General features: G+C 37.2%; 1 protein-coding gene across 3 annotated transcripts in view; it reads left to right on the plus strand.

The window, feature by feature from the left end:
* The window catches only part of ADAMTS6 (ADAM metallopeptidase with thrombospondin type 1 motif 6), a 152,146-nt gene that overhangs the window by 17,757 nt on the left and 120,186 nt on the right, over positions 1–14,203 (plus strand). For 2 of the 3 annotated variants that reach the window (XM_042825954.1, XM_042825952.1), the window contains exons 5-7: positions 2,092–2,309; positions 2,867–2,950; positions 3,487–3,632. In XM_042825954.1, coding sequence (XP_042681888.1) covers positions 2,092–2,309; positions 2,867–2,950; positions 3,487–3,632 — 448 coding nt within the window. Of the gene's footprint in view, positions 1–1,551; positions 1,598–2,091; positions 2,310–2,866; positions 2,951–3,486; positions 3,633–14,203 lie in introns of those variants that run through there. The other variant, XM_042825955.1, reaches the window with a different exon arrangement.

Here is a 14,203-nt window from a genome sequence, read left to right on the forward strand (position 1 = left end):
AACTTGGGTACCGTTACTGTGTACTCCGCCTGCACCATTTCTTTCTATGTGCATCTGGATTTCTTTTCAGTTGCAGTTTACAATCTAATTTCCTGCTTTTGTACTCGTTACTTTGGGGTTAATTACATTGCTTTTCTGATCCCTCCTCTTCTCCCACCCTTGTTTTATTTCCCAGTAGATATGCTCAGTGTTGATGTAAGGTTTTTAATTTAGGAGTAATTATGTTATTTAAAACAAAAATATTTTTGTCAGAATGTTTTCCATGAAAGTTTGTAGTCTTTTTTAAAGAAAATTTTTACTCAAAATTGTTCAGTGTTTTTAAACTAAAACATCATGAAAACTGATAGATCCTGGAGTGTGAGTACCCAGGATTATTTCCAACTTTCCCATTACTTTGAAATCAGCTGAAGCCTTTTTATCATCTGATAAGAAAAGGAGAAACGTTTGTTTTCTTGAAGTCTTCTGAGACCTTTGTTTTGAAGGATGGTGTCAAGATGAGTCCAGAAGAATCGTTACTTGTTTTTTATGTGGAAGTTTTCTGAGCTCATTGGTTTTTCAAATGTTTAGAACAGATTTGCATCTTTGAATGAAAAATTATGAATGAATATGAAGCAATATTGTATGTATAAAGTACTTGGCATTTTTATGAGCATTAGAAATCCCAGATAGCACCATTTACTCTGAGGTGTTGATTTTTTTTTTAAAAAATGTACCTCAGAAGTTGCCAGCTAAAATTCTACATATTCTTAAATGGTCTTTTTAAAATTCTTCTCATGGTTGGACTCAATGATCTTTAAGGTCTTTTCCAACCTGAGTAATTCTATGATTCTAAATCACTACTTAAGTGAGATGAAAATCTTTAAACAATTAGATCAACTTTGAACTTGCTAGAATAGGGATAAGAGCTAGTAGAAATCTTGATGTTGATTTTGAAATCCTCTCCAGACTTATTACTTATTATCAATATTACTTGATATTATTTTTTAGGATGGGTATAGGATTATCGAACTGTAGTACTGTAGAATGAGAATAATTTTACTTCCAGCATTTTTGTCAGCTGCCCAAATTATTTCCTCTTTTCAACTTTCCAAAAATAATGTGCCTTTTAAAGCCAACTCTGTGCACTCATAATATTATGCAACAGTGGGACTACTGAAGCATTCCTGGTTTTGTCCTGAATGTACATGCTTTGTGGTGTAATTATTGCTCTATGAAACAGATGGTTTAGCTGGACTGCATAAAGTAGTGCTTTTTCGCAGAATATATTGAACATATCTCAGCTTATCCTTAGCTGAACTAATTGTAGGAGAGGTAAGGTTGCATCTCTTGTGTTGATCACTTGAGCAGTCTCATTCAGTCACTTAAAAATGTGCTTACCTTTTAGTGTTCTTAAGTTCATCCATAACTACCATCCATAACCATGAATATTTTGAAGTCCTTATTATGTGATTTCAGCTTATTTTATGCTTTATTGAACTTGAACTTGAGATTTGCATGGATCTTTGTGAAAAAGGGATACTTAATATTAAAAGTGCCCATTTTGCAGGGAAGGGATGTTCAATTTTGCCCTGAGGACATGAGTTCAAGTTTTAAGAAAGTATGTACTGTTTGTTTCTCTGATAATTTCATGTTTGTAATAACCATATATTGCATAAAAGTGGTATTGCATTTTCAAACTGTTTAATTCCTTAGTATGTCTTGATACCTTTAACCTTAATTTTGATTTTTTTCTATATTTTCCAATATTTTTTTTTATTTTCTAGTATTACAGCCATCTCATATCCTGCTCATGGTTAACTATAAGTAATCTTTAGTACTAAAATAGATGTGCAGGATTAGATACGTTGAGAGAAGATGATGATTTGTCATGCTAAGCCAAGTTAAGTAGCATTCAGAATATCAGAACTTGAAGTAAACTTGTTTTTCCTTTTTATGAGGTATTTTAAATTTAAAGATGATAAACTTGCATTTTCCTTGCCTCAAGAAAGACTTGTTTTTAGAGTCTTAAAGATGATCTCAACTTAAAACAGCTGCATTTGAATGAGTTTTACTAGTGATCCTTCTGAAGTGTTTAATTATTTTGGTTCCTAGAAGACCTCACAAGAAGCAGTAAACCTTGGTGGATGAGTGATGGATCTGCTTTTCCAACTTCACTTCCTGTCAATGACACATTAAGTAGTCATAGTCGACAGAAGAGATCAGTAAGCCTTGAGCGGTTTGTGGAGACGCTGGTAGTAGCCGACAAAATGATGGTGGGATATCATGGTCGCAAAGACATTGAACACTACATTTTGAGTGTAATGAATATTGTAAGTTTCATCCCTCTCAATATTGATATTAACACGGGCACTCTGAAATCTCAAAGTATTTGTAAAATATTTATTTACTGGCATAGTAACGTCTTAAAATATGCATCATCTTGCAAGAATTCATAATTACAATATGGTAAATTCTAGCACTGTGGGGAAAAATGCAGTACTGTTTCTGTTAAATGTGCTGTGATCATTCACATTTTTTTTTGTTTTGTTTTCAATCTGAATGTAATCATTTAATCATTTAAATCGTTTAATCATTTAAGAATTTAAAATTGTGTAGCTTTGTTATATTTAAATCAACAGCCTAAATGCTTCTTATGTTGGATGGTTTATTAAACAAGTTATAAACTATTTTGACTGAAAATTATGACAGGAATGTATTTATTTTTACTGAATGGTCATTTGTTTATCCAAAAAGTAACTTAGGTAATGTTAATTATCAACATTCTGTAAATGCATTGAGCAGGAAGATAGTTGAATGGTTAACAATTTGGGAACTGCATGTTGTTTCTTGTCTGACTTTGTGCCTTTTCTTATTTTCTGGAGGTCAGGTTGCCAAACTTTATCGTGATTCCAGTCTAGGAAACGTAGTGAATATAATAGTGACACGTTTAATTGTCCTCACTGAAGATCAGGTAAGAGTTGTTGCACTTCAGCTTTATATCCCTGAAATACAAATTATGCTATTGTGTAGTATAGAATTATTCAATTATTGCTTGAAATGGCTGTATCTGAGTACAAAACCTGCCTTGTAATCTTTCACTACTATAATCAAGATGAGAACTTTTCAAAGGAATATTTCCCACATATTATTTCAAAAATATCTGTTCTTTACTTCAGGAGAATATTAATATACCTTTGAGTATGTCAGTTTTATTTTTAGACCTATATGTCAATACTTAGGTGTTTTTTTTTTTTGTTTTGTTTTGTTTTGTTTTGTTTTGTTTTTGAATTGACATATTCATTATTTAAGTTGGAGCAGAAGGAATGTCTGTTCAGTAATACACAACTGAACTTGGGGTCAGATTTTACAGAGATAAAATTTGGCAAGAAGATTTTATTCCTAGAAACCACTGCTTCTAATTATAGTCCCAATTTAGTCTTCAAAAGGCTTAACAACTGACCTTAGTAATTTGTTTGGAACATTTCTGGTATGCATGTTGTATTGCAGCCAAACTTGGAGATAAACCACCATGCAGACAAGTCCCTCGATAGCTTCTGTAAGTGGCAGAAATCCATTCTCTCCCACCAAAGTGATGGAAACACCATTCCAGAAAATGGGATTGCCCACCATGATAATGCGGTTCTTATTACTAGGTATGGTCATTATAAGTATTATGTTTATTTTTGTTTTAACTCTGTAGTTTTCTTGCTCTTACTTTTATGTAGAGGCTAGTTATAAAGTAATATAATTAGTAGGTAATATGATGAGGAAAAGAAGTAACAGATGGTTTGACCTAAGTATATCAAAGTATAGATTAAGAAGCTTGGAAAGTAAGATACAAAAATTACTTGCTTCTCTTGTTATTTTCATTACATAATTGCCAATGCAAATATTCCAGTAGAACAGATGGATCTTATTGAGCATTTTATATTTTTATAATTGAAAACAATTCTTAAAATTATGGACAGAAAAGCAGTGTGTAAAATGTTTTGTTAACTATATATAATGTTTTATAAGAATTTCAAGGCAGAAGCTCAACTACTGTAATACTGTTTTTCTGCTGAAACAACATTTTTCTTGCAGATTCAGGCAATGTATGATTCTGCTTTGTAGTTGTTTTGATTTATTGTGCTTAATTAAGATGAGAACTGATGGCTTTAGTAGTAAGTTTCAAAGCTGACGTGCACAGTTGTTAGCTTCTCTACCACCACTACTGTGATAAAGTCAACAAAGCATCGTGTTGCTATCTTGCACTCCCGGTGAAAATATTACCGCTTGTTCTCTGCAGTTATGAGTAGGCAATTGTACTTCTCTGGATGATTCGTTTGCCTTTTGTTTAAGGATGGTATTTATTCTTTTCTCTTTTGTTTAAATAGCAGCAGGTGCAGCAGCACTAATTTGGATTAGAATTCTTTTATTATTATTTCTGCTTTCCTGGTCAAATTCTGTACTACTCTGTACGTCGCCTATTTTTGGAAGCATTGCGCTCCCTGCAGAAATGTTAAAAACATTAAGTGATTAAAATAAGTGATTTGTCGTGGAGTTTTCTGTGAAAGATGGAGTAGTGGCTGGATTATTGGGAAGGGAAGGGGGGCTGTTTTAATTTTGTTAAAGAAACCCTTTTTTCTTTTTGAATAGTAAGAAAATCTGAATCTCTTGCATGGATTTTTGCATTCGTATTCCAAATCTAATTGTTACATGTGGATGTTAATGCTGCATAGTAATAATTGAGGTGGTGAAAATGATTGAGACCTCTTTCTTTTTTTTTCCTGTGAGGTGTGTGGGTGGTTTTTTGTTAGTTTTCTTTTTTTTCCCCTCACAAAAAACGGATTAGTTTTACTCAGATTTTTGCCTTCACTAGAGCTGCTCACATGTAAAATTAAACCTTTACAGCTGTCCTACATGTGAAAGTTTTACTGGCTTAGGCAGTCAGCGAACAAATCTAATTGTTACATGGTACTGTTGTGTCACTGGAAGCTTCCCAGTATGTATGGATGAGTGGTGTTGGTAACTCTGTTCTTAATCTTATGGCTGAATAATTTGACATTTTGTTAATGTTACTCTGGCACTGCAAAGCAGAATTGTTTATTTTCATTCACTGTTGTACTTTAGTATGTTTTATTACTCTGTATTCTGTATAAGCTTCCTTGTCCTGGTTGGATGTTCTGTGTTCCAGACGAAGGCCTAAGTAAATGCTAACGTGCAGACCTGTAACTGTGGAAGAACTGTGCAAGTTCACAGAGAAAGTGAAAAATTCTAATTGAAAAAGTTTTACAGCGATCAATGAGCACTGAGGACTTGTTTGGTTTAATAGTCATCCATGTATTCTGCTGCGTTTCTGAAGGATGGATGTGTGTTTGCTATCTTATGAAAGTAGATAAGATCTGTAAAATAAGTTTACGCTTCCATGCACATACTTAAATGAGCATATCTCAGTGTTACCATCAGGTTTGTGATACTGACCTTTATAAAGCATTGCTGAACTTTCAAATTCAGTTCCATGTTTTCATGTTAGAATGCTTGCATTTATTATTTAGTGCGGCCTTTGGTATTAATTTTGGAAATTACTGTAGTAATCAGTTTAATTAGTCTGGCTTTCACCTGAACTGCTAGCTCTTCTGAATGTTACTAACAAATTCTATCAGCTTATAAGAATTGTTTTTTTTTTTTTTTTTTGCAGAGGTGAAGTTGGAATGAGTAACAGTAATTGTATGCTCTACAATAAATTGCTTTACTCGATGATGCTTTAAAAGGTGTCATGTTCTACAGTGTACAAAAAATAATATTATCAGTACTGATTTAGTGAGGCCTGCCTGATCAACTTTTGTTTCCTGAATCGGCTATATGCTAAAACTATGTATTTTTACCAGCTAATCTGCTAATCTTGGTGGAGACAACATTACCATGCCAACTATGCCACTTGTCTTTGACCAAGAGCCTTCTTGATGTACTGGCTTATTTGCCACAATCTGAAGGCATACTGTAGTCTGCAAAGTGCTTATTTTATTAACCTCATAGGGAACTGCAGAAAAATGTTACTAGATGAATACAAAAAATTAAAGTAGATAAGAGACTGGTCCAAATCTCATTGAGGAGAGCAAAATTATGATGGTGTAAAGAAATACGGTATAATTTGCATACATGGTACAAAAATGATGTCCATTCTCAACTTGTTCTGATGAATATTAGGAGTAATTTTGCTGCTCTGTCTCTACTGCTGACCTTTATGCCATAGGATGGCTAGTGGGAGAATTTACTGATAGTATTGCTAGCAGAAGCATCTTACTTCAGTTTCACAGGAAAACTTCTGAACATCCCTCAAACTTGTGAGACTAAAGGCACTTTACTGTAACATGATCTCAGAGGAGGTAATTGGCTTTACTTAGGACAACTTCAAGAGTCTTGAGACCCTGGATGACTTTATATAAAGCAAATAGCAACTATCCAGAGCACTGATAATACTTTTGTATGTCTTACTGCTTTCTGTCTTCCTTTACACACTTTAGAACTTTTGGTCATATTTGTTGAGTCATAAGTGTTCAGTCATAATTCAAGATAAGACATTGAATTAAGGTTCTGAAACAGCAGTGGCTGTTTTTTGTTATAGAGCGTGCCTGTTGAAATTTGGTTTTTGTTTTTGTTTTTTTAACTAAAATAGTATGAGACTTAATTATTTTTCCAGAATCACAGAATGGTTAGAGTTGGATGGGTGAAAGGGACCTTTGGTCCATTTTGTCCAACTCCTGCTCAAGTGCAGACATCGGCCTGCTCAGACTGTTGTCCAGGCAGATTCTGAAGATCCCCCAAGGAGGAGAGCCTACAGCTCTCCTACCTACCTCATTGAACCTTCCTAAAGGAAGCCTACAGACAAGAGGGGAGTCAACTCTTTACAAGGGTAGATAATGGCAGAACAAGGGGAAATAGTTTTAAGTTGAAGGAGCAAAGATTTAGTTTGGATATCAGGGAGAAGTTCTTTACCAAGAGTGTGGTGAGGTACTCGAACAGGCTGCCCAGAGATGGATGTGGATGCACCATTCCTGGAGGTGTTCAAGGCCAGGTTGGATGGGGCCCTGGACAGCCTGGTCTTATATTATATCTGGAGGTTGGTGGCCCCCTGTCTGTGGCAGGGGAGTTGGAGCTTGATGATGTGCAAGGTGCCTTCCAACCCAAGTCATTCTATGATCCCCTGGGCAGCCTTGTGCCAGTGCTCCCTCATGCACACGGCACAGAAGAGCTTCTTGGTGGTCAGACCTTCCATTGTTCCAGTTTGTGTCTGTTGCCTCTTGTCTTGTCCCTGGAAACCACTGAAAAGAGCCTTGTTCCATCCTCCTTACGCTTTCCCTTCAAGTATTTGTAGGTATTGATGAGATCTGTGTGAAACTCCTCCAGGTTAAACAGTTCCATCGCACTCAGCCTCTCTTCTTAAGAGAGGTATTCTAGTTCCTTGATCAGTTTAGTAGCCCCTTTGGACTCTATTCTGTATATCCAGATGTCCTCTCTAAATTGGAGAGGTGTGAATTTGAAGGATGGACTGTTCAGAGGATTGGGAATTGGTTGGCTGGTTGCAGCCAAAGGGTTGTGATCAATGGTTCTTTGTCAGGGTGGAGACCGGTCACAAGCGGTGTCCCTCAGCAGTCAGTCTTGGGACTGGTGCTCTTCAACATCTTTATCAATAACAGATGATGACATTGAGAGCCCCCACAGCAAGTTTGCAGACAACACCAAGCTGAACGGTGCAGTTGATACACTAGAGGGAAGGGAAGCCATCCAGAGGGACCTGGACAGCCTGGAGAAGTGGGCCCATAAAGACCTAAAGAGGTTCAGTAAGACCAAGTGCAGGGTGCTGCCCTTGGGATGGGGCAATCCCAGATACTTAAACAAACTGGGGGAAGATCTCCTTGGGAGCAGCCCTGCACAGAAGGACTTGGGGATCCTAGTGGATGAGAAGCTGGACATGAGCCAGCAGTGTGCACTTGCTGCCTCGAAGGCCGACTGTGTTCTGGGCTGCATTAAAAAAAGGGGTGGCCAGCAGGGAGAGGGAGGTGATTGTCCCCCTCTACTCAGCTCTTGTGAGGCCCCATCTGCAGCACTGTGTCCAGGCCTGGGGTACCCAGCACAAAAAAGATGCAGAGCTCTTGGAACAGGTCCAGAGGAGGGCCACTAAGATGAACAGAGGGCTGGAGCACATCTCTTATGAGGAAAGGTTGAGGGAACTGGGCTTGTTTAGCTTGGAAAAGAGAAGGCTCTGGGGAGACCTCATTGTGGCCTTCCAGTATTTGTAGGGAGCATAAAAGCAGGAGGGGGAATGATTGTTTACATGGGTGGACAGTGATAGGACAAGGGGGAGTGGTTTTAAACTAAGACAGAAGAGATTTAGGTTAGGTATCAGAAGGAAGTTTTACACTCAGAGGGTGGTGACGCACTGGAACAGGTTGCCCAAGGAGGTTGTGGATGCCCCATCCCTGGAGGCATTCAAGGCCAGGCTGGATGTGGCTCTGGGCAGCCTGTCCTAGTGGTTTTGTGACCCTGCCCACAGCAGGGGGATGAAACTTGATGATCTTTGAGGTCCTTTTGAACCCAGGCCATTCTATGATTGTGTATCTCATGTTTTGATGGGCCCAGAACTGGGCCTAGCACTCTAGCTGTGGTGTCTTCTGACCTGCTGGCAATATCTCTCCATTAATAAAATGGCTAAGAGTACCATTAGCTGCTTTAAGGGCAGTTTACTGTCTTGTATTCAACTTGCTGTGAATTTACGCCTTTTCTCGAGAGCTACTTTCCAGACTCTGCAGTTCTTGTTGAACTCCGTGAGATTTTTGCCAGGATATTTTTTTCATTTTATTCTGCAGTTGTCTAAATCAGTTTCTTAAGAGTACATAAAGTGAAAATACATAGGCTACTCCAAAAGTAAGTTCTGGGTAATTCCGTTAACAGAGTTCTAAAACAAACACAAGGATAATAAGAACTATTTGAGCAAATTCTAAGTTACAAAACACTTTTTTAACAGTCACCGCCATGAGTTATGCATTTTCACCAGCCATGAACAAGATTCTACATGCTTGTAAAAATCTCCACCACTGGAGGTGACCCACTGTCTCTACTGCTGAAATGCAGCAACTACCCTTCACTGTACTCACATCCACTGTTTGATCTTTATCAATGATTACAATTGCCAGTGAACTTCAGTGAATGCTGTTTTTTCTGCTTGGAGGAAATCAGTGACAAGCCTTTGTTTCGTATGCACTTCCATGTCAGATGCCATGTTGTCAGGCTGTTCCCTCTGCTACCACCTGTCTCATGGCAACAAAATGTAATGAAATATTGGTAGAAGGTTCAGCCTCTGCTGTGATACCACCATCTACCTCTGATGTTGTGGGCCAACATAATAAAACAGCTATTACTTTTGGAGCAGCCTTCATACTAACCTGATAGCTTTGCTTTGTGAAGTTGCATTATAGTGTAATGCTATTTTGATGACCTTCTACAGAAGAAAAGAGGAATAAATTCATATGCTTATTTTGTCTCAAGTGTTTTGGTAGAAATAATTAGTCTTTGTATTTGATTCCTGTATTCTGGCATCAGAGATGTGGAAATCTCACTTTTTAGCACAATGTCAGGTTTTCAGATCAGTCATTTTAGAACTGTAGTTTTGAGTCTGTATATTCTCCCATACACATCCCTTTATTCTACCTCCAATACTGAAGTATTTATTTGCCTTTTTTATAGTTTTTGTTTATGGGCTATTTGTGTGTTTATGTGTGTGAAAAACCTTCATTGATAGCCTGATGACTTTTTGTTTTTCTTCAGAAGTGCTGTAAGAAATATGGCCAAAATGCTGACCTCCAGAGTTTTGTGTTTTTAAGATAAGCTATTTATGCTATAATGTCAATTTTTTGAAGAGAAAATGGGTAGTTTTCTTCAATCCCATTCAGTTACTTCCTTGCCTGGAAATTAAAAATCATTAAGTAGGGAAATTCTTAAAATAGCGCTTTGTTTTGGGTTTCTGGCACTGTTCAGTGGTGGTGTTCATCAGCAATGACTTAGTTAACATGCAGGTGTATACCTTATAAATGAAATTGTTCTTTGTCTTGTGTGCCTGATTTAGTAGCAGAGATAAAAGATGACAGAATACAAAAATGGGTGTTTTTCTTTTACAACCCAATAGTTCTCAAATATTTTGTGAATCTGAAATGGCTAGTTTGTTTTCTCCATATACTAAACAGCTGTTTTTTTCCAGAAGCACGTTACTAATTTACTATAAAATAAGTAAAATTTATTTATTTTGTAATAAAGTTTGCAGAAACGGTCTTTTCCTGCTGGGAGGAAAGATCCAGAGCTATTAATTTGCCTTTTCTTATGTCAGAAGATGAACAAAAGGTACACCAAACAGCCCATGGAGAAGAAAATTCCAGGGGGAAGTTGAGGTTTGTGTTCGTGCCTTAACACTAAGGACATACCTTAGTGCTTGAAATACGAGCATTTTAAACAGAAAATCTATTGAAATGAAATGTCTCCCAGTAGTTATTCTGTATTTTTTAAGGAAAATGAAAATCAAATTCAGTATGCATGACAAAACCATCAAGACCTTTTTGATGCAGCAACAATCCTTTTCACAGAATCACAGAATCACCTGGGTTGGAAGGGACCTCAAGGATCATGTAGTTCCAACCCCCCTGCCTAGCAGGGCCACCAAACACACACATTCAGATCAGGTTGCCCCTAGCATCCAACCTAAATCTTCCCTCCTTCAACTTGGATCCATTTCCCCTAGTCCTGCTGTTGTCAACCCTTTTGAAGAGTTTACTCCCCTCGTGGGTGTAGGTTCCCTTCAGGTATTGATAGGCTGCAATGAGGTCACCCCGCAGCCTTCTCTTCTCCAGGCTGAACAAGCCCAGCTCCCTCAGCCTATCCTCATAGCGGAGGTGCTCCAGCCCCCTGATCATCTCATCCTTTTGATATGATTCTGATTCCAAACCATGCAAAATAATTATTGGAAGCTTTTTTCTTAAAACTTTGGTATTGAGACTATAAATGTTATTTGTTTTCCTCAGATATGCTGTTAGAGATGCAGATACGACATTTGAAATTAGTGATAAATAATAATTCTACATTCAAAGGTCTTGTAATTGAATTGGAGTTAGTTTTGTAGGTGGTCTACTGTGTTAGCAACAGCTAATTCAACAGCATCAATGAACTAGCTTACTTTGTTTTTGGAGGAATCTTCATTTGTGTGAATAAAGAATCAAGAGTATAGCACATTTTTATTGATTAAGTTCAAGATTTGTAGGTGCAGGTGAAAGAGGACAGTATCAGTGGGCAGTCAGTAAAAGTGGAAAGCGCTACAGGTGCTATAATTTTTCCTCTTCCTTGGACTTCATATGAACTTATGCAAGTTACAAGAGTGTTTGTTCTCTCTGTCTCTCAGAAATTAGTAGGGATTTTCATGTTTTTGCCTGCTACCACTGTACTTGTAATTCAGTAAGTGTAGCGCTTGGCAGTATGGTGTGGTGGCTGTTAGCTTTAACTCCAGTATGTATGCAGACGGTACTAATACTCAGTGTCTCTTATAACACTGCATTAGCATCGTTACACAATTGTAGATTTTTCAAATACTTAAAGGGGAGAAAATTTACAGAGCTTGTTTGTTTATTGTATTTGTACAAGATTAACTTCCTGATGCTTTAGGTAATCATTTGCTCATCCATGTGCTCTCATTGGCAAGGTGTATTCTCTTGTACTTAACTGTGAAGCATGAATCCCCAGCAAACCAGTGCTGTCACATTTCTGAAGGGGCAGACGGTATTCGCATACAGCAGTAGTCTTAAACTCTTGTAAATCTTGTGGTCGGTAATCTAAAGAACTGTAGTGTTTCTGGCAGCGGTTTAGACATTTGAGAGGAGCAAAAGGCTTCTTGTTTCATTTTGCATACCTGTGTAGAGCTGACCACAATCATGCCTTTCATTTTTTATAATATTAAGGGGGTTTAGGCAGCCAGGGCTGATTTAGAAGCTGTGTTGTCTGATTAGCAGTACTAAAAGGAAAGCTATTTCATACGAATGGTTCTTCTTTTACATGCTGGTAGCTTATAGATTAGTAATATATTTTTATTCTGTAGTAACAAGTAACATTTTCCCATTAGATTCTGTACTAGTTAAGGCATTTGGTAGCAGGGTCGGGCCAGTCAGGACTCTGCACATTCCTTTCCTCCTGCAGGTCCAAGATTGTTATGGTTCTTTTCTGAGGCATTTTTCCACTTTGTCTGGGCTTCTTAACTTGTTTGCAAAGATTTTGTTTCTATGCAAGGCACTCTAACATTGCTCTGTCAGGAGAATTTCCTATCCTTGTCCAATAAAAATGAGCATTCAGAGCATTCTGGTTCCCATGAAATCCTGTCTCTGATTCTCATCCTGCAGTTTCTCCCCCCATTAACAAGAAAGGCTTTGATTTCAAGAAGTAATTTTGATGTCAATTGTATTTGTTTGCTTCTTTCTTCTTTGGCTACAGTCCATTAAGTAATTTTCATCCTCATTTGTTGTCCAGACTTCCTAGCTGTTTTACTGGAATTCCTTACAGTGAATTTAAGCCCTTGGCAGGAGGCTGTTTTCCTTTGTGTTATTTTTGTGCAAGAATTGTAAGATTATCCATTGACTTAATTTATTGGAGACCACAGGTGTGTGTGTTCCTCTGAGGGACAGTTGAAAAACTGTCATATATCTGTTGCCCTTAATTTCTTTCTGTGCATGTATTTAAAATTTGAGGACCCCGCTTTACAACAAGTAACAATAAATTTCCCATGCCTCTTTATTCTTAGGGAATTGAAGGCGAGTAAGTAAAAAATCCTAGTGCATTCAAAATGATAGATTTGGTAGGGTGGAAACAAACTCTGAAATGTACTTCTGTTTAGGTACAGTAGTTTGGGGAAGGTGTGGTACTTGATATGGTTCACACAATAGGAGTATTTGTACAGTATTTCTGTAGATGGTATACTCCTTGTACTCCTTTTTACATATACGCTACTTTCCACTGATAGAATCACTTTTTAAACCTAAATAATGAACTAATACTACTGTTCTTACATTCTTGCTTTTGTGTTATGAACATGTCGTTGCTCTTAATTATCTGAAGAAATAATCTCTAGAATGGCTACCTGAAGACTGGCAAAAGAGGAGTTGTGATTGAGATCTGACATAACAGCTGTGAAATATTATGGTGACACACGTTCTCCCTCTTTTAGATACACTTGGGCCTAGAGCTCCCGAGTTTAACCAAGATGGCAAGCCCTATACATTTAGGAGAGAGGAAACATACACAAAGATTTCAACGAAGAATTTTCTGTCATCGGTTTCTGTAATTTGTAGCTGATCTTGTGAGTTGAGTAGCCGTAGGACATGGTGGAATAATGATAGAAAATGAAATTAGATAACACTGCCAATATAAAAAAAAAAAAAAACCAAACACAAGATGAATTAATGAAATCAGTTGGCATATTATCTATATTTGCATTTATGTGATAGTTATACACTTGCTTGTTGGATGTGACTTCTTTTGTTTATTGTTCCCCTCCCTTCTCTATTTACAGAATAAGGCCTAAATCTCAATCCAAACTTCCTATCTTGGCTATAAATTGCTTTCGATCCTGAGGGAAGAATGGTAGCGCAAGTGGTATCTTTTAACACTTATTAATAGGTTTTTTTTTTAGCTGACGGGAGTCAGACTGTGGGATTTGAGAGAACTCACTTGGAATGCTAAAAAACTATCTGAAAAATCTGAAATATGAAAAATGCTTATTGCATTATGGATGTCAAACAGCAGGTCATTAGCAGCTAATTAACAAGCATGTTTGTGAGTGGATTGTTTTCTAATCACTAAAAAGGTTGTTAATTTGCGGTATCATTGGTTGGCTTAATAGATTATGCTTTGTTGAAGATATGTATTCTGATTTAGTTTATAAAGTTTGTGTCTCTAGAGTGGAAGTTTGGAAAAGATGTAATATATGCCCAGAGTTTGCCTAATCCTTTCCAGATGGGCAAAATGTGTTTTATTTAATTCCAAATCCAGAAGAGTGACCAGTATCATGGAGTAAAGCTCAGATTTTCATGCTTTGACTGGAGACCTGAAGTCTGAAAGCTGGTTTTTTTTTTGGTTGGTTGGTTGGAGGTGGTTTTTTTTTTTTTTTTTTTTTTTTTGGTAAATGCATTAAAATACTTGCTGTTGAGTAAAGAGA

This window comes from Centrocercus urophasianus, unplaced genomic scaffold (assembly GCF_019232065.1).
Source record: "Centrocercus urophasianus isolate 14NV4802_14NV808 unplaced genomic scaffold, USGS_Curo_1.0 seq_25, whole genome shotgun sequence".
In the NCBI taxonomy this organism is placed as follows: Eukaryota; Metazoa; Chordata; class Aves; order Galliformes; family Phasianidae; genus Centrocercus; species Centrocercus urophasianus.